This window comes from Ahaetulla prasina, chromosome 6 (assembly GCF_028640845.1).
Source record: "Ahaetulla prasina isolate Xishuangbanna chromosome 6, ASM2864084v1, whole genome shotgun sequence".
NCBI classification, from domain to species: Eukaryota; Metazoa; Chordata; class Lepidosauria; order Squamata; family Colubridae; genus Ahaetulla; species Ahaetulla prasina.
This window is the reverse complement of record NC_080544.1, coordinates 32,448,974-32,474,832: the sequence shown is the minus strand read 5'-3', so window position 1 is coordinate 32,474,832 and position 25,859 is coordinate 32,448,974. Positions and strand designations below refer to the sequence as shown.

Below are 25,859 nucleotides of genomic sequence, written 5' to 3'. Positions count from 1 at the left end.
GGAAGGATTTATATTCCTTGCATTTTTGAGGAAGCAAAACTGGACTTTCTTGGTTCTTTTTTTTTCTTTTGAAGAGGTTTCGCTTATCATCCAAGAAGCTTCTTCAGCTCTGACAGGATTCCCCTTCATTCCCCACTATCCTGTCAGAGCTGAGGAAGCTTCTTGGATAAGAAGCGAAACGTCTTCCAAAAGGGGGAAAAAACCCCAAGAAAGTCCAGTTGCCTCCTGAAAAAAGCACCTTTGGGAAAAGACACGGAACTTTAACCAGGTTGGTTTCACCGAAGCTGGGTCGGTCGGTTTGCGAGAGGCCGGCTCCTTCTTCTTTCTTCCCGAGAATGAAGCGCTAGCAATTCTCCTCCGGGCGGGCAAAAGCTCCCCCTACCCCCCGGGCAACCCACCGCGTGCGGAAAGACGAGGGAGCCGGTGGGTCACGCCCCAAATTCGGGAAGAAGGCAAGCGCTCTGCGGCTCTGCTACCGCCCCCCTTCCCAGCAATCCTTCGCCCGGCGTTCCTTCCTCCGCCTGCGGTGGGCAGGACGCCTGCGCTTGGCGCTGCCTCGGGAAGGCGGCGGCGGCGGCAGCGTCCCGGGAGAGCCAGCACGGTGGGCGCCGCGGGACGCTGCCCTTCGCCTTGCTTCGCGGCGGGGAAGAAGGGCGAGACAAAGGACGAGCGGCGGCCTCGGGGGTGGCGGCGGCTGCAGCTGTTGCCGGCGCCATGGGGGAGAGACTACGAGGCCAAGCCGGCGTCTCTTCGGCTTCGGCGGCGCCGGCGGCTGCCCCCACCTGCTCGCTGCACAACGGGCTTCCACCGCTGCACAACGGCTTCCACCCTCTGGCCGGCCATGGCGAGGCTTCCTCCCACCCGCTGCATTTTCGTCCCGAGCTGCCGCTCTCCAGCCACGACTCGCCGACCAAAAAAAGCAGGGCGCGCCGGAGGATGGATTCGGGCAGAAAGAACAGGCCGCGTAAGTGAAGGCGGCGGGGAGGGAAGGGTGCGTTGCAATGGGATCGGGAAAGGAACCCGCGTGCAAAATAAAATAAATGAAATAAAATAAAATAAAAGGACCCTTGGGAGCGAAGAGTTTGCACCGGGCGCATCGCTTGCAGGCGGTTTCCTTCCAGGGAATTAGGGATCCTCTCCCCCCCATCCCCACCCCCGATTGGCGTGGCGCGGTTGTTTCGTTAAGAGGAGAGGGGCAGGCGGAGCAACTTAAATCTGTGAATGAGACCGGCGGGCGGGTTTGCCCTGGCTCACGTGTCTGTGTGCCATCGGAATGTTTCCAAAGCGCCATTCACGTGATGAAAGAGGCAGGCAAAGGCTTGGCACATCGAAGAGTTCCTTGCGTCGCTCGCTGCAAACGCGAATGTTATTTCGATGCATTTCTTGGCAAATGCTTTGAAATGCAAATCTTTTCGAGCCGTTGATCGATCCATCTATCCATCTATCTATCTATCTACCTCCCTCCCTCCCTCATATATATATTGAAACAGGAAAGCCCGATCAGATCCTGAACCCAGAAACGGCATCCCCGACAAATATAAATATTATATATATAAATATATCCCCGACAAATATAAATATTATATATATAAATATATATAATATTTGTCGGGGATGCCGTTTCTGGGTTCAGGATCTGATCGGGCTTTCCCGTTTCAACTCCCCAGGAGCGGCTCCGGCGTTTCTGACTTGCGACGGGCTGCTTCTTGTTCCGCCGCCCAACATCAGTTCATTAAATACCGTCTCGGGCTCAGCCAATAGGGGTGCGTTCTCTGGGTGCACACCCACTGTTCCCACGTAGGCCGGTCCCGGGCTCGACCAATGAGGAGGCTGGGAAGATGTGGGCTGGTCTCGTGTCTCCCTCTTGTTCTTTTGCAGAGCGCTAAAACAGAGATTTTTCTCAGTGTGATTGGGTTGTATAAATGTGCCCTTGATAAAGCGCTTTGCCAGTTTTGGGGATGTAAAAAAAAGTCACACTTGACTTGGATTGCCTGCTTCAAGCCAACTGTTCCTTTTAGTAACTCAAAATGAGGCTAATCATTGACAAGAAGCATTGTAAGTAGACGGGGCTTGTATTAAGGCTACCCTTGTTTTCATAATCAGCATGGTTTTCTCTGCCATCGCTGGCATCTTTATTAAGGAAAGAGGGAGAGTTTGACTCGGTAGCAAGGATAGCAGGATGCTATCTGAAAATTACTGGGTTTGAATAAAAAAAATTCTCCTACCTGTTCAATTCTATGAAATTCAATATATTTCTCAAAGATCAGTATCACTAACATTGGAATAATGTATGTGGATGTAGCAAAATTCTTTAATGTTTAGAGCAGTTTAACATAATACTCAAAAATAATAATTAGAAATACAGAGTGTTTTGTAAATAGATTCTAAAAAGGCTGTGTGTGCATGCTGTTAAAACAATGACATTCACAACTAGATTTGATTCTTAACTTACTTGGAAGTCAGATCCTATTTTATTCAATGTGACCCTTGAATATTTAGATATAATCCCACTGAGCAGCAGTATATCCTATAGTTTTGATGGCTTTTTTTATTGGATTTTGAGAAAGATAAACCATTTTTCCTAAACTAGCTGAGCCAAAAAAATGTTCACTCATTGTTTCACTGAAATTTTTCAAAAAGTATTGCAAGAGTTTAAACATGTTCATTTTGGAGTAATTCTTTGGAGGAATGTAATAAATGTAAATCTAAGAACAAAAGATGCAATTCTTATAATTGCAGTTCAGAGCAATTTTTTAATCTGCATCAATTTAATTAATCATTTCAGTACCACTAATGTTTTTGTTATATTCTAATTTTTATGCACATCCATAATAGTTGTTTGTACTATTAGCTTGTTTTTCAACTGTTCAAACACTGACAGTCTACATTTACTTTATTTTTTGGACCTTAATGTGCATTATTTTAAAAACCTTAATATTTGTGGCTCTTACATTCAGTTCTCAAATCTTGGTTGCCATTAGGCATCAAACTTAAAAAGAGCCTTTCTGATATGCTCCAACAGTGGAGATTTTTAAGAAGAGTTTGGACAACCATTTGTCTAAACTGGTATAGGGTTTCCTGCCTGAGCACAGGGTTGGACTGGAAGACCTCCAAGGTCCCTTCCAATGCTCTGTTATTCTGATTTCAGCTTGTATAGTTGTTGATGATGTTACCTTTAAATCCTGTACTTAAGAATAATAGTATCATGCAGTCTTCATCTTTGTTCTATTATCAGCAAATAGTGATTGCTTACTGATATTAAACCTGATCTACAATGAAGACCGGTAATAGTATGCGAAGAATATTTTACAATGGCTTGAAAGCTCCACAGTCAGAGCTTTAATTAGGAAAAACATGGATTTAAATTCAAATTTTCTAAGGAGAATAAAATAAATGAGGCGGAGTAAGGAAAAATGGTGATAAAACGTCTAAACTGAAATTCCTAGAAGTTTTGGACTGCTTACATTGAGTAACAAAAAAAAAAGGAATTTTCATTGAAGAAGCCTATGTAAAATACAATAGTGAATAATCTGGTTGTTCTGGTTTGGCAGGATTATTTAGAGATCAGTGTTGAAAGGTTTTTATTAGTTTTATATGTGAAAGTGCTTTACAAATTGCATGAGGTAACTTGTGATTGTAGCTTAATAAAGAGAGGACCTGAAACCTATACTTAGAACTCCAACTTTGTTTACATACCCTTGCATTATACAAAAGATAGTTGCTATCATTTGTTTTTTAAGTCAAGAAGCAACAATTGTCCCGTTTACATATGTAAAAGTCTCTTCAGGTTTTATTTGATAATACCATAGTAAGCATCTAACAGAAGGCTAGTTTGGTGAAATAGCTGGACTAGAAACCAGGAGATTATGAGTTCTAATGCTCCCTTAGGCATGAAAGCTGGCTGGGTGACTTTGGTCAGTCATTCTAGGTTGGCTAACCCCACCCTACCCCGTAGGGTTGGTGTTGTTGATAATAGGAGGCTGGGGATATTATGTATGCCACTTTGAATTATACAACAGAAAAGCAGGGTACAAATCTAATAATAATAGACAACTATAGACTGTTGTGGAGATAGTGCTCTGATTTATGCTTAAGAAGGTAAGAAATGCTTGCTTCTGGTGTCAGGACTGAAATGGCCTTGACAGTTGAGTAGGCCAGGTGATTGTTCTAGAAAACAAATGCTTTTCCAGGTGATTATGCCCAGCTTCTTAATTCAAATCAAAGTTTGCCCTCTTGGTAGTTTTCTAGGGAATGGTTTGCAAGTTAATTGTTATAGATGCAATCTGCAGTCAAATGTGTGTCCCAGAGAGGAAAAAGAATGAATAGCTACTAATCCCTTGCACTGCTCAGTGTTACCCTTGAAGCTTTATGCTCTGTGTACAAGAGAATGCCACCACGAATCTAAGGCAAACAAGACTCAGCATCATGTTCCATGTTGTGAACCAGAGCACTTATGGCTGATGCCTACAAATTGACCATATCTGTTCCAGGGGTGGTTTCTACTTAACTTTACTACCGGGTTGCAACAGGAGAGTGCACGCGCTTCTGCGCATGCACAGATAACCCTTGATGAGGTCGGAGTGGGTAGGCGGAGCCTCTCGGCGGTTTTATTACCAGTTCTATATAACCAGAGAGAACCGGGAGCAACCCACCACTGATCTGTTCCAGTATAATGTTGGATCTGGATCTATCATGCTTTCCCCCCAAAGACATTTTTTGAAAGGACAGCATTGGGACCACTTTTTTTGCTCAACTAAACAAAATATCACTTTTAAACTTTTATATGGAAAGTTAGTGCTGGTTACTGAGCACAAGACTTCAGCAATTTACTTTAGAAGAATGCTCATTAAATTTTGTTGCAGTTTTGGACATCTGGTGGTGTATTCATATTTAATTAATTATTAATTTAATTATTATTTATGGTATGTAAACAATCATGTACCCTAGAGTAAACTTGTGCTGAAATTGGCATCAGAGGTTTGTGGTCTCAGTTACATCCTTTTAAACTATGTTAATTAATTGAAGAACTACCGACTTCTGATTAATTCCAGCTTTGGCTTTCAACACAAGTCTTGACATCTATTAGAATTCACTTTTGCTATCCTACATTAAAATAAACTCTTACCTGTATTTTGAAAAACGTAAAGAATAAAAGCGTTAATAAAACATATGTAGTTCATCAGTTTTTGGCAACACTTGGACTTGTCCAAAGGTAGGCTCATAAACTGTTAAAGATTCTCTTGTCTTGTCCATTAATGAACTTTCCTCTATATAGTTCAGCTGTTAGCATCCATCAAGTTAAATGACCCTTGTAATGTTTTGAATTCTTTCTGTTTACTTAGACCTTGTTGTGATAGAGATTGCAGATGTATGTGTGGGCTGTATAATTTCAGATGCAATTATGTTCCTATGATTAAATAGAAGATATTTTTAAGCAGAGAAAACTTGATATTGGGGAAAATATTTTTGTCTAGACTAGCTTTCTTCCTAAACTCTTTTCTACGTATTGGGTTGTTTTTTCATAATCAATAATTGCCATCCAGTGAATTCTGTCCAAGAGTCTTATGCAACACCAGTTAGATCCAGGATTATCATACCAGTGTGTGAAATGAATCTTAGTCCATCATTTTCTTTGTATTAATAATACACAATTTGATTTTTAATATATTCTAGAGCGATGTTGAGCATTGTATTTCTGCATTATGTCAGTTAATACTACTAAATGGTTTTAGATGTAATCGGTTAGAATTTTCACATTACATGATTAATTTTATGCTGTGCTGTTTGAATAGTGTACTGGGTAAAACTGGATTGTCTTGCACCAATACAGGTTTTATATCTGATAAAACAATACTAGTGTTGAATTTCCTCTCCTCCCATTGCTTGAAGTTGTATTAATATTGTGTAACAAGGTTGGTGCATTCCAACTAATTCTTCTGAACAAAAGAAAACCAGCTTGATACGTTGCCATCCTAGAATAATGATTCAGGATTGTGTTAAAATGCAATTAAAATAGTAGGAAACAGTTGCACCTTTTGCTTTATTTTATCGGGGGTGGAAATACTAATTTCTTCATAAAAGGCACACTTTTAAAAAATGATAAATAACAAAGGGAGAGAAATTTCTTTCAGGCTTTAGAAGACTTGCTATTTTAAAGACTTCTGCTTTATTTCTTCAGAATAGTGGATAACTGCTTACCACAAGGATTCCCAGATTTTTGATTTTCTGTTATTCCCAAGAGTTAGACAAATGAATTGGAGAACATCAAGTTAGGGTGAACTGAAATAGCCTAACGTCTGGTTTGTTACGAACATAGCTACATGACTGCCAGACATTAAAGAAGAAAGGAGAAATAAAAATACCAAGCCCAGCTTTATTATCCTCTTGTTCATTTTCCTGGGCTTAGATTGGGTATTACCAGTGGTGGGATTCAGCCATTTCGCACCACTTCAGGAGAACTGGTTGTTAACTTTCTGAGCAGTTTGGCAAACTAATTGTTGGAAGAAATCATTAGGGCAGAGAACCGGTTGTTAAATTACTTGAATCCCACCACTGGGTATTACTGCAGTATAATTAGAATTGGTCTCATGAACTCTGTGGTATTCCTTTTTATTATGTGCCTTGTTGAATAATACCATGTTTGGCTCATTAGGATGGAACTTATTTATTTATTTATTCATCAAGTTTACATGGCTGCCTATTTCATTAAAAAATAATTCTGGCTGGTGTATCACAAAACTCTAAAGCAGTTAACATATAAACACGATTATTGTTATTTTTTTAAAAAAATCACAAAGGCTAAAGGAGGACAGCAGATGTTAACAACAATGGAACTAACTCATTATCTTATTGGTCCCCTACAGCCCACAGCTTGATGGTATAATCAGGTTTTAGGGATTTCCAAAAAGCCAACAAAGATGGAATCAATCTCACTTTAGGGGGGAGAATGGTCCATGAAATAGGTACCTTGACAAAAAAGGCCCACCTTCCAGGACTCCCCAAGATCTGATGGGATGGGTAGAGAAATCTGGAAGAGTTTATTCCTCAGATAACTCAGCCCCATGCCATGGACAGCTTTGAAGTTCAAAACCAGTACATTGAATTGGACCCAGAAGCAGAGTAGTAACCAATGGAGCACACATAACTGCCCATGCTACTGCATTATGCACTAGCTGAACCTCCCAGTACTCTTCAAGGGCAGCCCTATTACAGTAGTCCAAATGGGAGGTGAATAGGGCATGATTGACCATAACAGAAACACCCGATCTAGGAATGTGGACAACTGATGCACAGATAAGAAGTTGTGCAAAGACTAGCCATGACTGCTACTTGTTCTTCATGCCAGAGTCATGAGTCAGGAAGACTTCCAGGTCGTGTAGTAGGTCTGTTTGGGATAGTGCAACTCCATCCAGGACCAAAGATGGCCTAGTCCTAAAACTGGCAAGCCCCAGTTCCTAAGCCACTCAGTCTTATCAGGGTTCAGCTAAAGCCTATTATTCCTTATTTCAGTGGTGGGCTCGAAATTTTTTAACAACTGGTTCTCTGCCCTAATGACTGGCTGGGTGGGTGTCATGTGACTGAGTGAGCATAGCAACTCTACATCACTTGTGTGAGTGGTAGCTGTATGGGACAGGCAGGGTTGGGGAGGGAATCCAGGGGTCTCTGGTGTGGGGGCGGGGAGGAAAGAAAGATCTATACTCTATGTGTGTGTGTGTGTGTGTGTGTGTGTGTGTGTGAGAGAGAGAGAGAGAGGGAGAGAGAGGGAGAGAGAGAGACTGCGTTAAGCTAGACTGGGAAAGCTGACTGTGAGAGGAAGAGAAGCTGGGTAAACTGGACCCAGATGCTTCCCGGGTCCCCTCATCCCAGAAGCAGCAACCTCGCACTCTCCCTTCTCTGCTATCCTCCATCTTTGCACGGGATCACCCAGCAGCAGAGACGGAGAAGGGGACAGTGGTAGCCACTAGCATTGAGGGGAGAATGCCACACAGAAACGGGAGTACACAAAAACACTACCCTATTCTCCCTCTCCGTCTCTGTTTCTGTGTGAGTCCTTACAAAGAAGGGGGTTAGCAGAGAGGGGAGAGTGCAAGGTTGCTGTTTCTGGGACGAGGGGACCTGGGACACGTCTGGGTCTGGCTCACCCAGCTTCTCTTCCTCTCCCAGTCAGCATTTTTTGGCTGTTTTAGGGAAAAAGGCCCCCAAAATGGGTGGGGGAAGCGCCAGCTGGTAGTCCAATTTGCCGGTTCTCCACACAGGATTGGAACAACCGGTTTGGGAGAATCGGTCTGAACCGGCAGCAGCCCACCTCTACTTTATTTAGATCCTCATAACCTCCAGGCAGTGAGATAAGATGTCCACAGTCTCATTTAATTTGCTAGGTGCAGAGATGCATATTTGATACCTCATCCCATGGCAACCAATGAACTCATCCAGTGACCTTATGTAGATACTGAATAAGAGTGAAGAAAGCATTGAACCCTGCAGCATCCCACACAGTAGGGCCAAATGTGAGGTCTCTCTCCCTTCCCTCCATTACCAACTAAAATTGACCATGGAGAAAAGAGGTGAAGTAACCACACAATGCCACTCACTCCAGTCTTTTGAGCTGATCCAAAAGGATATCATAGCTCAGGGGTGTCAAACTTGATTTCATTGAGGGCCACATCAGGGTTTTGTTTGACCTCGGGGAGGCGAGGGGGGCATAGCCAGCTCGACATCACTCATGTCCTGGGCGCCTGTGGCGGACCAAGTTCTCTGCCAGTGAAAATAGGCTCCCGAGCTGCATTTTCGCTGGTGGAGGCATCGCGAGCCGGTCCTTCACTGTTTCCAGTGTGGCCCCATGGGCCAGATCTAAGCCTTGAGTTTGACACCCCTGCCTAGCTGATAATATAGTTGCAGAGAAATCAAGTAGGGCAAGGGTGGATGCACAACTAGAAAGTTGCTTTTATCTCCTAAAATGGGTCTCCGACTTCGAAGGTTTCCATTTATTTAAGTTTCTAGATAGATAATTTGGTTTCAGTTGAATATTTTGCTTGGTGCAGCATACCAAATTAATCTCTAGCATCTTTCTCTAGTTTTGTTTGCTGCCTACCAAGGACCCTGTGTGTTTTGCCCAAGGCAAAAGACAAATCTTGGTTGCAGCCAATTTGTCTGTGCTCACCAAGCAGTATCTGCCATTATTATTATTATTATTATTATTATTTAAATTTTTATACCGCCCTTCTCCCGAGGGACTCAGGGCGGTTACAGCCAGATAAAATGACAGTACTATTACAAAATAAATACTATTAAAATACCACTAAAAAACTTATTCAAATTGGCCGCAATTAAAATTTAGCAAATAATAAAACCCATTAAAAACCCATTCAAAACCCATTTAAAACCCCTTAAAAACCCACGAATTTAAAAAACTAATCCAGTCCTGCGCAGATGAACAAATAAGTTTTAAGCTCGCGACGGAAGGTTCGGAGGTCCGGAAGTTGACGAAGTCCTGGGGGGAGTTCGTTCCAGAGGGCGGGAGCCCCCACAGAGAAGGCCCTTCCCCTGGGTGTCGCCAGACGACACTGTCTCGCTGACGGCACCCTGAGGAGTCCCTCTCTGTGAGAGCGCACGGACGGTGAGAGGTATCCGGTAGCAGTAGGCGGTCCCGTAAGTAACCCGGCCCTATGCCATGGGCGCTTTGAAGATGTTCACCAGAACCTTGAAGCGCACCGGAAGGCCACAGGCAGCCAGTGCAGTCTGCGCAGGATAGGTGTCACACGGAGCCACGAGGGCTCCTCTATCACCCGCGCAGCTGCATTCTGGACTAACTGAAGCCTCCGGATGCTCTTCAAGGGGAGCCCCATGTAGAGAGCATTGCAGTAATCCAGGCGAGACGTCACGAGGGCGTGAGTGACCGTGCACAGGGCATCCCGGTCTAGAAAGGGGCGCAACTGGCGCACCAGGCGAACCTGGTAAAAAGCTCTCCTGGAGCCATGCACCTGAATCATTATAATCTGATTCATGCAGCATTTAGGAGCAATGGATTACTTCACCAAGCAATCTACGTCATGTACTAGATCTAAAATGTAGAGAATATGACCCAACATTAGATTTAAGGTGGACTAAATATTGAACTGGTTATTTATATCTTCCCCTGCTTTTCTACAACTTACAGAAATAAACATTTCTCAAGATCTTGACAGATGATGCATTCCTTAATATCTTTTATGTTTGACCTGGTTTCTGATCCTAAGCTTCTACTCAGAAGAGTGCAGAAATTCACTCTTTCTTCCTTGTTGAACAAACCAAAACTCTGTAGAGTTCTTGAATATTGGTTTTGTGCCAGAAAGACATCCTTTTTTTTTTTATTTGAATTTATATCCCGCCCTTCTCTGAAAACTCAGGGCGGATTACACTATGTCAAGCAATAGTCTTCATCCATTTGTATATTATATACAAAGTCAACTTATTGCCCCCAACAATCTGGGTCCTCATTTTACCTACCTTATAAAGGATGGAAGGATGAGTCAACCTTGGGCCTGGTGGGGCGTGAACCTGCAGTAATTGCAAGCAGCTGTGTTAATAACAGACTGTCTTACCAGTCTGAGCCACAGAGGCCCCTATTGCTTTTTAGCTGTTGTGAACCATAAAACAATAAAACATAAGGAGACAAAAGTGAACTCCATAAAGTATTGGTATTCTGAATTCTCTGGAAAACTTTGACAATGGAAATACAGGTAATCCTTGATTTACAACCATTTGTTTAGTGACTGTTAGAAGTTACTAAAAGTGACTTCAAAAAAGTTGGCTGTTTTTCATTCTTATGACTGTGTCTCCATGGTCACGTGATCAAAATTTGGATGCTTGGCAACCGGCTCATATTTATAATGGTTGCAGTGTCCTGAGGTCATGTGGTCCTCTTTTGTGACCTTCTGAAAAGCAAAGTCAATGGGGAAGCCAGATTCACTTAACAGTCGTGTTATTAATTTAAGAACTGCAGCAATTCATTGAAGAACTGTGGTGAGAAATGGGACAGAATTGTCTTTAACAATTGTCTCACTTAGCAGCAGACATTTTAGGCTCAATTGTGGTCAGAAGTCAAGGACTACTGTAATACTGATGCCGTTTTCACAGTTCTTCGACTTCAAAGTACACAGTGCTCAGACAGCGTAGGGAAAGGTTTGCTGAACTGATAGGTCAGGGTATGCTAACATGCTGTTATCAAATGTGGTAATGCCATGTCCACAAAAAATGAACCAATTAACATAACTGCAATACCACCGTGTAGTTGTCATTTGTGTGCCGTAATCATCTCTCCTGTCCTCGTGTGGACTTTACAGCTTGTTTGCCCTCTGTAGGTCATTCATATGATTTTCTCTGCCTGGGTTCATATTCCTTTGGCTTGGCTTGGTTTCAAGTTGTATCGTACATAACACAACACTGACATAATGAAGTGTGTTTGCTTATGGTGATGTTAGCATGTATAATAAAATCTGCTTCTTTATGAGATTGGGAGGGGCAAAGCACAAGTAATTTATTTTGTTTATCCCAGGTGAGGGGAAAAAACGTTTTTTGTTTTTTTTTAAAAGAAAAGGGTGGAAACCATGTTTTACTTCCAGCATTTCCTGAAAATAAACGCACACACATTTCTTCCTATAGCATAATGCGTGTTCTCCCAATTACAAATTAAAACCTCGTTTTTCCATGATTGCGCAGGGAACGTTATTTAAATGCTCCATTTATTCTGTGAACATTTCTAATATACCCGTATATACTCGAGTATAAGCCGAGTTTTTCAGCACGTTTTTTGTGCTGAAAAGTGCTCAGACAGCGTAGGGAAAGGTTTGCTGAACTGATAGGTCAGGGTATGCTAACATGCTGTTATCAAATGTGGTAATGCCATGTCCACAAAAAATGAACCAATTAACATAACTGCAATACCACCGTGTAGTTGTCATTTGTGTGCCGTAATCTTCTCTCCTGTCCTCGTGTGGACTTTACAGCTTGTTTGCCCTCTGTAGGTCATTCATATGATTTTCTCTGCCTGGGTTCATATTCCTTTGGCTTGGCTTGGTTTCAAGTTGTATCGTACATAACACAACACTGACATAATGAAGTGTGTTTGCTTATGGTGATGTTAGCATGTATAATAAAATCTGCTTCTTTATGAGATTGGGAGGGGCAAAGCACAAGTAATTTATTTTGCTTATCCCAGGTGAGGGGGAAAAAAGGTTTTTTGTTTTTGTTTTTTTAAAAAGGGAAGGGTGGAAACCATGTTTTACTTCCAGCATTTCCTGAAAATAAACGCACACACATTTCTTCCTATAGCATAATGCGTGTTCTCCCAATTACAAATTAAAACCTCGTTTTTCCATGATTGCGCAGGGAACGTTATTTAAATGCTCCATTTATTCTGTGAACATTTCTAATATACCCGTATATACTCGAGTATAAGCCGAGTTTTTCAGCACGTTTTTTGTGCTGAAAAGTGCCCCCTCGGCTTATACTCGAGTATATACGGTAGTTCCTTAGGTGAGGTGGTATCTGTAGGCAGCTTCCATGTCGCTTGCCAAACTCCCTAGTTTATAGTGGTGCTTCAAAGTTTGTGAAGCCTTTTGTATTTTCAGTATTTTTGTGTAAATGTGAGCTAAAATGTGATGTTCTTCACATACATCCTAAAACTAGGTAGAGCACTCAATGAAACAAACAAGTAAAAAAACACACATTTCTTCCTATAGCATAATGCGTGTTCTCCCAATTACAAATTAAAACCTCGTTTTTCCATGATTGCGCAGGGAACGTTATTTAAATGCTCCATTTATTCTGTGAACATTTCTAATATAGTTCCTTAGGTGAGGTGGTATCTGTAGGCAGCTTCCATGTCGCTTGCCAAACTCCCTAGTTTATAGTGGTGCTTCAAAGTTTGTGAAGCCTTTTGTATTTTCAGTATTTTTGTGTAAATGTGAGCTAAAATGTGATGTTCTTCACATACATCCTAAAACTAGGTAGAGCACTCAATGAAACAAACAAGTAAAAAAACACACATTTCTTCCTATAGCATAATGCGTGTTCTCCCAATTACAAATTAAAACCTCGTTTTTCCATGATTGCGAGGAACGTTATTTAAATGCTCCATTTATTCTGTGACCATTTCTAATATAGTTCCTTAGGTGAGGTGGTATCTGTAGGCAGCTTCCATGTCGCTTGCCAAACTCCCTAGTTTATAGTGGTGCTTCAAAGTTTGTGAAGCCTTTTGTATTTTCAGTATTTTTGTGTAAATGTGAGCTAAAATGTGATGTTCTTCACATACATCCTAAAACTAGGTAGAGCACTCAATGAAACAAACCAGTAAAAAAACACACATTTCTTCCTATAGCATAATGCGTGTTCTCCCAATTACAAATTAAAACCTCGTTTTTCCATGATTGCGAGGAACGTTATTTAAATGCTCCATTTATTCTGTGAACATTTCTAATATAGTTCCTTAGGTGAGGTGGTATCTGTAGGCAGCTTCCATGTCGCTTGCCAAACTCCCTTGTTTATAGTGGTGCTTCAAAGTTTGTGAAGCCTTTTGTATTTTCAGTATTTTTGTGTAAATGTGAGCTAAAATGTGATGTTCTTCACATACATCCTAAAACTAGGTAGAGCACTCAATGAAACAAACAAGTAAAAAAACACACATTTCTTCCTATAGCATAATGCGTGTTCTCCCAATTACAAATTAAAACCTCGTTTTTCCATGATTGCGCAGGGAACGTTATTTAAATGCTCCATTTATTCCGTGAACATTTCTAATATAGTTCCTTAGGTGAGGTGGTATCTGTAGGCAGCTTCCATGTCGCTTGCCAAACTCCCTAGTTTATATTGGTGCTTTGTGAAGCCTTTTGTATTTTCAGTATTTTTGTGTAAATGTGAGCTAAAATGTGATGTTCTTCACATACATCCTAAAACTAGGTAGAGCACTCAATGAAACAAACAAGTAAAAAAACACACATTTCTTCCTATAGCATAATGCGTGTTCTCCCAATTACAAATTAAAACCTCGTTTTTCCATGATTGCGCAGGGAACGTTATTTAAATGCTCCATTTATTCTGTGAACATTTCTAATATAGTTCCTTAGGTGAGGTGGTATCTGTAGGCAGCTTCCATGTCGCTTGCCAAACTCCCTAGTTTATAGTGGTGCTTCAAAGTTTGTGAAGCCTTTTGTATTTTCAGTATTTTTGTGTAAATGTGAGCTAAAATGTGATGTTCTTCACATACATCCTAAAACTAGGTAGAGCACTCAATGAAACAAACAAGTAAAAAAACACACATTTCTTCCTATAGCATAATGCGTGTTCTCCCAATTACAAATTAAAACCTCGTTTTTCCATGATTGCGAGGAACGTTATTTAAATGCTCCATTTATTCTGTGAACATTTCTAATATAGTTCCTTAGGTGAGGTGGTATCTGTAGGCAGCTTCCATGTCGCTTGCCAAACTCCCTAGTTTATAGTGGTGCTTCAAAGTTTGTGAAGCCTTTTGTATTTTCAGTTTTTTTGTGTAAATGTGAGCTAAAATGTGATGTTCTTCACATACATCCTAAAACTAGGTAGAGCACTCAATGAAACAAACAAGTAAAAAAACACACATTTCTTCCTATAGCATAATGCGTGTTCTCCCAATTACAAATTAAAACCTCGTTTTTCCATGATTGCGCAGGGAACGTTATTTAAATGCTCCATTTATTCTGTGAACATTTCTAATATAGTTCCTTAGGTGAGGTGGTATCTGTAGGCAGCTTCCATGTCGCTTGCCAAACTCCCTAGTTTATAGTGGTGCTTCAAAGTTTGTGAAGCCTTTGAATTTTCAGTATTTTGTGTAAATGTGAGCTAAAATGTGATGTTCTTCGCCCGCCTCTCACTGCACCGCCAGGGCTTTCTTTCTTCTCCTCCGTGCTTCAGAAGCTGGGCTTTTAAATGGTTTCCTCATGCAGGCGGAAGAAGATGCTCGGTAGCAGCGGCGGCGGAGGCAACCACCACGCCAGGAGGCTTTCAAGAAGGCGGCGTCCGAGGGAGCAAGGCCATGATGCAGAAGCGCGCCAACCCCAAAGGCCCCGCCGGGTGGCGCCAAGACGGCTGAGCTGAAGGTCTTCAAGTCGGACAGCGTGAGGCTCGCTTGCCGGTGGCCTCGAACCTGCGCAAGCAGAAGTCCTCACCAACCTGTCTTTCCTGACCGACAGCGAGAAGAAGATGCAGCTCACGAGCCGTAGCCTCAAAGGCGGCAAGCAGGCGCCCGCCATGTCCAAGAACCTCTCCCGGTCCGAGCACTCACTCTTTCAGGCTAAGTTGGCCCCGCCACCAGCAACAAACCGCCGCTGGCGCTGCTGTTTTCCAACCTGGGCAAGCCCAGCCGCATCCGCTGGGGCCTTACGCCAAGTCAAACCGCTCGAGCTAGTAGTCACCGTGCTGGGCGACCTGGAGCAGCTGCTCTTCAGCCAGATGCTCGGTGAGTCAGCCTGTCCCCTTCCTTCCCGTGGGGTCTGCCGGGATTTCCCTTTGTTTAGAGCTGGGAATCCTCCTTCCTCAGCGGCCTTTCCCTGCCCCAGTCCTCAGAGCTCTCTCTCCGGATCGCTCTTCTAGTTGACCCTATACTTTAGGCTGGAACAAGCGGTTTGAGAACTGGGTTATTGCTTTACTATCTTCTCTTGCTTTTTCATGCTCGGGCAACCCTGGGCTTTCCCAGCACAATTGCAGAGTAGACGTTTTGCAATTTTCGTTCAAATAAATATTCATGTTATTTTACTTGGCTCTATCTTTATTTTTTACATTGACCAGTAGCTGCCTCATTTCCCACCCTAGGCTTATACTCGAGTCAATAGTTTTTCCCAGTTTTTTGTGGTAAAATTAGGTACCTCGGCTTATATTCGGGTCGGCTTATACTCGAGTATATACGGTAGTTCCTTAGGTGAAATGGTATCTGTAGGCAGCTTCCATGTCGCTTGCCAAGCTCCCTAGTTTATAGTGGTGCTTTTGTGAAGCCTTTTGAATTTTCAGTATTTTTGTGTAAATGTGAGCTAAAATGTGATGTTCTTCACATACATCCTAAAACTAGGTAGAGCACTCAATGTGGCCTTTCGGGTGCACTTTAAGGTTTTGGTTACAACCTTTAAAGCGCTCCATGGCTTAGGGCCTGGGTACTTACGGGACCGCCTGCTGTTACCTTATGCCTCCCACCGACCCGTGCGCTCTCACAGAGAGGGACTTCTCAGGGTGCCGTCTACCAAGCAATGTCGGCTGGCGGCCCCCAGGGGAAGATCTTTCTCTGTGGGGGGCTCCCACCCTCTGGAACGAACTTCCCCCAGGTTTACGCCAAATACCTGACCTTCGGACCTTCCGCCGCGAATTGAAAACACATCTATTTATTCGCGCGGGGCTGGCCTAAATTTTATTGGTTTTAAATTTATTACTAATTTTAATGGGTTTTTTAGTTTTATATGGCCACCTTTATAATAAGTTTTTTAATTTGTATTTTAAATTGTATATTTTTGTATTGTTTTGCTTTTATCTTGGCTGTACACCGCCCTGAGTCCTTCGGGAGAAGGGCGGTATAAAAATTGAATAAATAATAATAATAATAATAATAATAATAATAATAATGAAACAAACAAGTAAAAAAACACACACATTCTATTTGTTCATTTGTATGGAGAACAGATAAAGTTTTAGGTCTTATTATGACAAAATACTGAAAATTCAAAAGGCTTCACAAACTTTGAAGCACCACTGTGCCTAATTACATAAAAAGATTATATTGACTCGAAAAAGAAAAGAGTACAGAACATTATCTTCTAGAACAGGGATTTTGAAATTTTTAGGCCACGGAACCTGTAAGATTAAAAAACAAAAGTGTTGGATCAAGAGGCAAAGTTGCAATGATGGAAAATTGGCTTTGTTTAAATGATTTTTTTTTTGCTATTAATACCATTAACCCCTCACATTCTCGCATCATTCTTATTTACAAGAATATCTCGGGGCCCCACATCCATCCTGCATGAATTTTTTAAATATAAAAATAACGAGTATCTTCTGCTGAGTCATTTAGGAAAAAAAGATAGAGAAGCTACATAATCAGAGCACATTATGCACTACTAAGGTGAATAATTCTTACCAGGTGGTCATCTAGAAATTGATTTCTGTGACTGGGCGTATTTATTAAACAGAATTTTTTGATTTTTGTACGTAACGGTTTACATACTCATCTATTGAGAATGTTGTAGACACTCTCAATCTCAAACAGAGCTAAAATGTTTCTTATTATTGCCCTATTTTGCTTGACTTATAGTTCTCTTCCAAAAGTACCATGAACACAGACTAATGTTTCTTTGTCTCATCAGTCTTCCGTAATGTAGGTAGTCCTTGCTTAACAACCAGTTACAATGGACTAAAAAAGAGTACTTCCAACCCACCCTCAAAGTTCCATCTGCCCCCCCATACACTATGGTCATGTGATCTCATTTCATGTGCTTGGTAACAAATTTGTATTTCTGAGCAAAGCTTTCCGCAGTCATATAACTAATTTGTGATCATGACCGTATCACTTAATGATGTCACTCATGTCGGGGGCACCTGAGGTGGCCTGGGCGGGGTGGGGGGATCTGTTAATTTCCAGTTAGGTAGATTTTAGCATATATTGTATCAAGCTAATTATGGAAGCATCAACAGTACAGAGAAAAGTTAATGTTCTATAAAATCTATATATATCTATAAAATCTAGAAGACTAGCTGGATAGCCGTGCTTCGCTATGAAACTATGTGATCAGGCTTGATAAATCGACACTTAGAGCTTGAAAATTAATGAGTAGTTACGATCGGCCTCTCCTCTCCCCTTCTCTCCCTCAGCCTTGCCCCACAGAACCCTATCCTATCCCCTTCTCTCCCTCAGGCTTGCTCCACAGAAGCCTCCCCTATCCTACCCCCTTCTCTCCCTCAGCCTTGCTTGTGTTTTTGCATTGTGTTTTGCATTTGGAACAGATTTCTTTTCAGGTGGGGAGAGGAAGTAGAACTCCTTAGCATCAGAGCGTGTAAATTATAATATAGGAAATACTAATGCTCTGATGGTCATTTCGAAAAATCCTTTCTTAGTGAGCACCTAGAAGCCAAGAGGAACATACGTAGCAAATTTCAAGTTTGTAGGTTTTACGGTTCTGGAGATTTCGTGATTATGGTGTGAGTGGTTTTCGCTTTTATATATATAGTTTTTGGCCTGCCAAATTAGCAAGAATGATCCTTTCCCAGCTATATTTGTTACTGCAACTATGCCATATTGAAACTCTTAACGATAAAAATTTGGGCCAAGTATAAATTCTTCCAGATTGACCAGCATGTACACTTATCAATAATCTGGACTTTGCAAAATTACGCAAATTCAATGGTTGTAGTATTGTGACATGAAGCTAGGCCTTAGTTTTTATATGAAAACATATTTTAATGTTTCATCGATATAGAAAACCTCATTTCGTTCACCTTTTGCTACCTCTTGTTGACAAAATCCAGTTGATAAGAGGGTATATGGTTTTGTGTGGCAAAACTATGGTTTTGTGTGGCAAAGGGTGAGAAGCCTTCTGCTGAAATCTGCAACTGTCTGTAGTCTGAAGGGGATACAACTTTTGGTTCAAAGTAGGCTAGACTTCAACCCTGTCCATTCAGGGGATTAAATCAGTCAATCCTAAAGGAAATGAACCTTGACTGTCCTCTGGAAGGGCAGATACTGAAGCTGAAGCTCAAATACTTTGGCCATCAAATGAGAAGAGAGGACTTGTTAGAAAAGATCCTGATGTTGGGTAAGATTGGAGGCTAAAGGAGAAGAGGATGATAAAGGATGAGGTGTCATTGACATAGTGCATATGATTTTGGGCAGATTATTGAAGACAGGCGGGGTGGGGGCTGGTGCAGAGGTCATATTCAGCAGGTTCTGACCAGTTCTGGAGAACCGGTAGCGGAAATTTTGCATAGTTCGGAGAACCGATAAATACCACTTCTGACTGGCCTCGCCCCCATCTATTCTTTGCCTCCTGAGTCCCAGCTGATTGGGAGAAAATGGGGATTTTGCAGTAACCTTCCTCTGGAGTGGGGAGGGAATGGAGATTTTACAGTATCGTTCCCCTGCCATGCCCACCAAGCCACACCCACCAAGCCATGCCACGCCCACCAAGTCACACCCACAGAACTGATAGTAAAAAATGTTGAAACCCACCACTGCCACCAAGCCATGCCATGCCCACAGAACCCATAGTAAAAAAAATTGAATCCAACCACTGGGCTGGTGTGCTATGGTCCATGGATTTGCGAAGAGTCGGACACAACTTAGTGACTGAATTTTTATGTTAAATTTATATTTACTGACAAAGGAATAAAGGGCGATTAGTAGATCTATTTCAAGCTATTTAGTTCTCGTCAGCTATTCATACCCTCCTGAGAGTTGAACCCCTTTATTTCTTTGTCAGTAAATATAAATTTAACACAAAAATGGTTTGCCACGAAAGCAACTTCCTGAGAAGGCTCCTGGATTGGGGCTGAAAGGCAAAAGTGGAAGCAGTATTTTCCGTCCCATAATTGGGTAGACCAGGTTGCCGTGATAAAAAACAAATTCTTGGGTGATCATACTGTATATATACTTTCCCTAAATGGGAATTTAAAACCAAAGGTGCAAGTTTTTATTTATTTAATCAAATTTATATGTCTGCCCATCTCACCAGAAGTGACTCCTGACAGCGAACGGTGGCAACAAAAAAACTGTACAACATTAAACATGAAACACAGTCATTAAAAAAAAAGAGTTGGAAAATGTTTTTATTTTTATTTTTGGTGCAAAAAATGGGAAAACTGGATGCCTTGAAATTATTCACAAACTTTGGACTTTTGCCCATAAGAGAAGATTAAGACTAATTTGTTGCCCTAGGATACTTGCTGCTTTTTTACTCAATTCTGATTTAAGTGCTACCTTATACCCATTCTCCTATTTCAGCTGGCATTGGGAGCATGGTGTCATTGGAAACCCTACATTTTCCCCATTTATGTAACAACTGCATACTAGTGTGGCTGCAATGTGTCATTCTGCTGCATGTGGCTTAGATATTAGTGGGAATCAGAACCGTTTCAACTGGGCAATCATAGGAATATATAAAATAAACTGCCTTGTATTCAGTGCTGTATGACTCCTAGTGAATGCACATAAAATTGCGATTGGAGTTTTATATAGTAGAAAAAATAGGGACCACCTTTGGTGGGAAGGTAACAGCTTTCCGTGCGCCTTTGGCGTTGAGTCATGCTGGCCACATGACCACGGAGACGTCTTCGGACAGCGCTGGCTCTTCAGATTTGAAACGGAGATGAGCACCGCCCCCTAGAGTCGGCAACGACTAGCATGTATGTGCGAGGTAAACCTTTACCTTTACCTATGGGATATGTGATCATAGATTGATGGTTTTTGGCCTCCTAGATATAGCACTGACTTTAAGTTACTGTACTTTGGCATTAATTATATAGTTATTATGTAAGTGGAATATACAATACTAATGCAAAAATATTTTGATAAGAGGCAGATATTTCCATGTGATTGAACGTGGAGCCATTGCTGCCTCCCCCTTCAACAGTTGTATTGGGGGTGCCAAAAATAGAAGAACAGAGACTATTTTGGGACTGTTGTTTCCTAATGGACAGAGACTAGGAAAGAGATTACAAAAAGTGTGGCTGTCTTGCTCCTTTCCTTTCTTTTTCATTTTTAATCATATTTCAGTAATTTAACAAAAACAAAACAGAATAATGGTTATATTGTTGCTGTGTCAATATTTGTAGAAAGTTAGAAATAAGCCTTGTGATAAATATGTTATTTTATATTTGCATCAATCATTTAAACAAAAGTACCGTATATACTCGAATATAAGCCGATCCGAGTATAAGCCGAGGTCCCCAATTTTACCCCAAAAAACTGGGGTAAACTGGGGACTCGAGTATAAGCCGAGGGTGGGAAATGAGGCAGCTACCGGTCGGGGAAACCCTCCCTCCCTCAGCCAAGAAGGCTGGCGGCTCCCCCGCCCCGCCCTCTCACTGCACCGGCAGGGCTTCCCCGCGCTAATGCAAAAGCCCGCCAAGTTTGCGCCATCTGGTATAATGTGAAAAAAAGAAGAAAAAAAAAACTCGAGTATAAGCCGTATATACTCGAGTATAAGCCGAGGGGACGTTTTTCAGCACAAAAAACGTGCTGAAAAACTCGGCTTATACTCGAGTATATACGGTAGATTTAATTGAACAAATGTGGTACTCCTTGAGCCCTGGCATCTTTAAAAGTTGAATAAAGAATGGGCTATATTCCAAAATAGACATATCTAGATGCTTTCTTGCCTGTAGCATCAAGCAAGAATCTTCTCTATGGCCAAATTCCATTAGGTTTTTGTTCTTGTTAATTTCAACATTCAAACAATTATTTTATTACCAAAAAGAAGTTATTGTATTGCTCATGGTCACTTGTTTTTTCAAACAGTAAATCTAATTTTAATTTGTATTTTGGCTGTTGATTGTCATTGCATTATATTTTAATATAATAAAAGGAGAGATTCCTTTTTCAAGGAGTCTCTGGGAATGAGCCTTTAATCAAAGTTTAGAAAAGGGAATTCTGAACTTTGTTGATATTGTTGCTGAAAACATGGTGGCAAAAAGCAAGTTGTCACAGTAATATAAAAAGACAAAAAAAAACCATTCAGGCAGGCATCCAAAGGAGATAAAATAGGGTACTCTGAATTACTTTATAAAGAATTAAATGAGTCTCTGTACTAAATATGCATGTCATAGGCTGATTCAATATGCACAGTTAATATTTGACTTGGCTGATAACACTGTTGTTGCTGTTAAAAGATGGAATAGGCTTTCCAGATATGCATTTGAAATTCCGTAATTTCCAGTCCTTTGGAAGCCCATCGTTATCTAGATTCTAGAGTAACGGTCTCCAACCTTTCTGGCTTGGCGGACCAGTGGGGGCAATGGTGGTGGGAGAGGAGAGGTGATGGTTATGTGCGCACACACCCCAATGGCCCAGTTCTGAACGGGCTGCAGCCTAGGGGTTGGGGACCCCTGATCTAGAGAATACTTGGTTGGGGAAGTTTGGTCTAGGCCAGGGGTCCCCAAATCCTGGTCCATGGACTGGGACCGGTCTGCAGCATGCCAGAAGCCCATCCACGCAAAAAAGCAAAGTCCCAATCACAGGATACAGGCGGCACATGAAGCTCCACCTCCTCCAGTCCACGGAAAAACCTCTCTCCATGGAACCAATCCCTGGTGCCCAAAAGCTTGGAGGCTGCTGGTCTAGGCAATCTAAGTATCTACATATTTTGGCAATAATTTGGCGGTATAATAAAGGCCTTCTAACTATTACATTTAATATCTAAAAATACTATGTTTCCCTGAAAATAAGACCTAGTCTTATATTTTTTTGAACCCTGAAATAAACGCTTGGCCTTATTGCCATGCACTCAAAAGCCTGCTTGGGCTTATTATCGGGGGGATGTCTTATTTTGGGGGAAACTGGGTATTGTTTAAAGAAGGGGTCTTCAACCTTGGCAACTTTAAGCCTGGTGGACTTCAACTCCCAGATTTCCCCAGCCAGCTTTGCTGGCTGGGGGATTCTGGGAGTTGAAGTTCACCAGGTTTAAAGTTGCCAAGGTTGGAGACCCCTGCTTTAAAGCATTCCTGCAGTAACCTTTATTTCCTTCCTTCCTCTAGCATTCCCATGGTTTGGCATGGACATTGGTGGGACCCTTGTTAAACTGGTATACTTTGAACCAAAAGACATTACAGCTGAAGAAGAGCAGGAAGAAGTGGAAAACCTCAAAAGCATCAGGAAGTATCTGACTTCCAACACAGCCTACGGTAAAACAGGGATCCGAGATGTCCACCTGGAACTGAAAAACTTGACTATGTGCGGACGTAAAGGGAATCTCCATTTCATCCGTTTCCCAAGCTGTGCTATGCACAGGTTCATACAGATGGGCAGCGAAAAAAACTTTTCCAGCTTGCATACCACGCTTTGTGCCACTGGAGGCGGAGCCTACAAGTTTGAGGAAGATTTCCGAATGGTAGGTGAATTTACATTCTAGTCTTAGTTCAGGAGCGTTCCTACTGCCTGTGGTAAAACTGCCAGATCAAATTCAGGGAAGTCCTCTTTATTTTTTAATCACATCAAACCCACTTTTTAGCTTAAACGCATTCCTTAAGAGGAACATTTTACTGCATTCTGTAGCATTTGGCATTGTAAGTAGGTATATATGTGGCCCAGATGGCAGTGGGGCAGAAGGGTGCTATTTTTGTCATGTCAGCATTTGTGCTATGCTGAGACTTTTTTAAAATTATTATTTGCATTGGAATTGTGGTAAACTTTGTCCCGCTAAACTCTACAGCTACCGATCTTGCAAAAGTGCTGTTTTATAGCAGGCTAAACCTCTTTGTTTGCATCCCTTAAAGCAAAATTGGGAAACCTGTCATATGTTTCCTGCTTGGTGATTCAGAAGTCACTTGGGTGAGCTTAGAAGCCTGAGCTACATTTTAACAATGGAGGTTTTTTATTATTATTTCTTTTACTTTTGGTTAGGTGCTATGGTTTTTTTCCAGAAACTTGAGTCTTATTAACCTGTGTTAAATGATTTATCATGTCTATACAGATAGCCCTGGTCTTACCACCACGATGGAGCCCAAAATTTCTCTTGCTAAGTGAGATATTTGTTAAGTGAGTTTTACCCCATTTTACAACCTTTCATGCCACGGTTCTTAAGTGAATCACCACAGGTGATAAGTTTGTAATCCAGTAGTTAAACGAATCTGGCTTCCCCATTGACTTTGTCAAAAAGTTGCAAATATGATCACATGACCTTGGGACGCAACAACAGTCATAAGTATGAACCAGTTCCCAAGCATCTGAATTTTGATCACGTGACCATGGGGATGCTACAAAAGTTGTAACGTGAAAAATGGTCATAAGTCACTTTTTTTCAGTGCTGTTGTAACTTTGAACGGTCACTAAATGAACTATTGTTAGTCGAGGACTATCTTTGGCAGGCCGTATCTGGCCCAGGGGCCATAGTTTGAGGATCCCTGACTTAGTGCAATATAAAAAAAGCAAAAATGCAAAGATTTTTCTGCGGACCACCAAAATTTTCTCACAGACACCACCAGTTGGTGACCACTGGTATAGGTAGTCCTCGACTTACAACAGTTCATTTAGTGACTGTTCAAAGTTACAATGGCTCTGAAAAATGTGACTTATGACCGTTTTTCACAGTTACGACCTTTCCAGCATCCTCCATGATCATATGATCAAAGTCCAGATGCTTGGCAACTGGTTCATATTTACGACAAATGCAATGTTCCCAAAGTCATGTGATCCCCTTTTGCGGCCTTCTGACAAGCAAAGTGAATGAGGAAACCAGATTCACTTAACAACCAAGTAATAACTTACCAGCTGCAGTGATTCACTCAATAACTGTGGCAAGAAAGGTCATAAAATGGGGCAAATGCTTTAACAAATGTTTCACTTAACAATAGAAATGGGCTCAATTGTTTCATAAGTCGAGGACTACCTGTATTTGGGTATTTCTTATACTGGTAGTCCTCAACTTACAACCACAATTGAGCCCAAAATTTACATTGCTAAGTGAGAAATTTCTTAAGTGATTTTTGCCCTATTTTACGACTTTCCTCGCCACAGTTGTTAAGTGAATCACTGCAGTTCTTAAATTGGTAACACGGTTATTAAGTGAATCTGGCTTCTCCATTGACTTTACTTGTCAGAAGGTCGCAAAAGTGGATCACGTGACTCCGGGACACTGCAACCGTCCTAAATACGAGTCAGTCACCACGCATCTGAATTTTGATCATGTGACCCTGGGGATGCTGCAATGGTCGCAAGTGTGAAAAAAAGGTCATATGTCACTCTTTTCAGTGACGTAGCTTTGAACGGTCACTAAGTGAACCGTTCAAAGCTAAGTTGTCAGTGAGAAGTCTCTGGTTCTCCAAACAGTGCTGCTGAGTCCTGCATCGTGACATTCTTCAACTCTGGCCAGTAGCTTCCTTTTCTCATTCTGCCTTTTCATTATTGTCAGTGAGATTCCTTGAAACAGGGAGTGAAAAGTTATTTATTTATTTATTTATTTTATTTATTTTGTCAAATACATATTAAATAATATATTATTATTTTTATTTTATTATTATTATTTATTAAATTTTTATACCGCCCTTCTCCCGAAGGACTCAGGGCGGTGTACAGCCAAAGATAAAACACAATACATATACAATTAAAACCAACAATTAAAACCTAGCAAATTACAAAAGGGTGATAATTAAAAGTTTAAATTTAAAATTATAAAAGATTTTTAAAAACCCAATAAAAACCCCAGTTTAAAATTAAAACTATTAAAACCATTATGCCAGTCCCGCTTGAATAAATAAATATGATTTTAGCTCACGATGGAAGGTCCGAAGATCAGGCACTTGACGTAGGCCAGGGGGAAGTTCATTCCAGAGCGTCGATGCTCCAACAGAGAAGGCCGTACTCCTGGGGGCTGCCAGCCGACACTGTTTGGCGGACGGCACCCTGAGGAGACCTTCTCTGTGAGAGCGTACGGGTCGGTGGGAGGCATAGGGTAACAGCAGGCGGTCTCGTAAGTACCCGGGTCCTAAGCCATGGAGCGCTTTAAAGGTGGTAACCAGAATCTTGAAGCACACCCGAAAGACCACAGGAAGCCAGTCCAGACTACGCAGCAGTGATGTTACATGGGAGCCGCGAGCGGCTCCCGTTACTACTCGCGCAGCCGCATTCTGGACTAACTGTAGCCTCTGGGTGCACCTCAAGG

The 25,859-nt window shown here is 41.6% G+C and overlaps 1 protein-coding gene across 3 annotated transcripts in view; it reads left to right on the top strand.

Annotated features, from left to right (window-relative positions):
- The first annotated feature begins 511 nt into the window (after positions 1–511).
- PANK1 (pantothenate kinase 1) overlaps positions 512–25,859 on the top strand; it is a 44,413-nt gene continuing 19,065 nt past the window's right edge. The window contains exons 1-2 of one of the 3 annotated variants that reach the window (XM_058188254.1): positions 512–964; positions 22,738–23,090. In XM_058188254.1, the coding sequence (XP_058044237.1) occupies positions 715–964; positions 22,738–23,090 (603 nt within the window). In that variant the 5' untranslated portion in view covers positions 512–714. Of the gene's footprint in view, positions 965–1,903; positions 2,056–22,737; positions 23,091–25,859 lie in introns of those variants that run through there. The other 2 variants (XM_058188252.1, XM_058188253.1) reach the window with 2 other exon arrangements.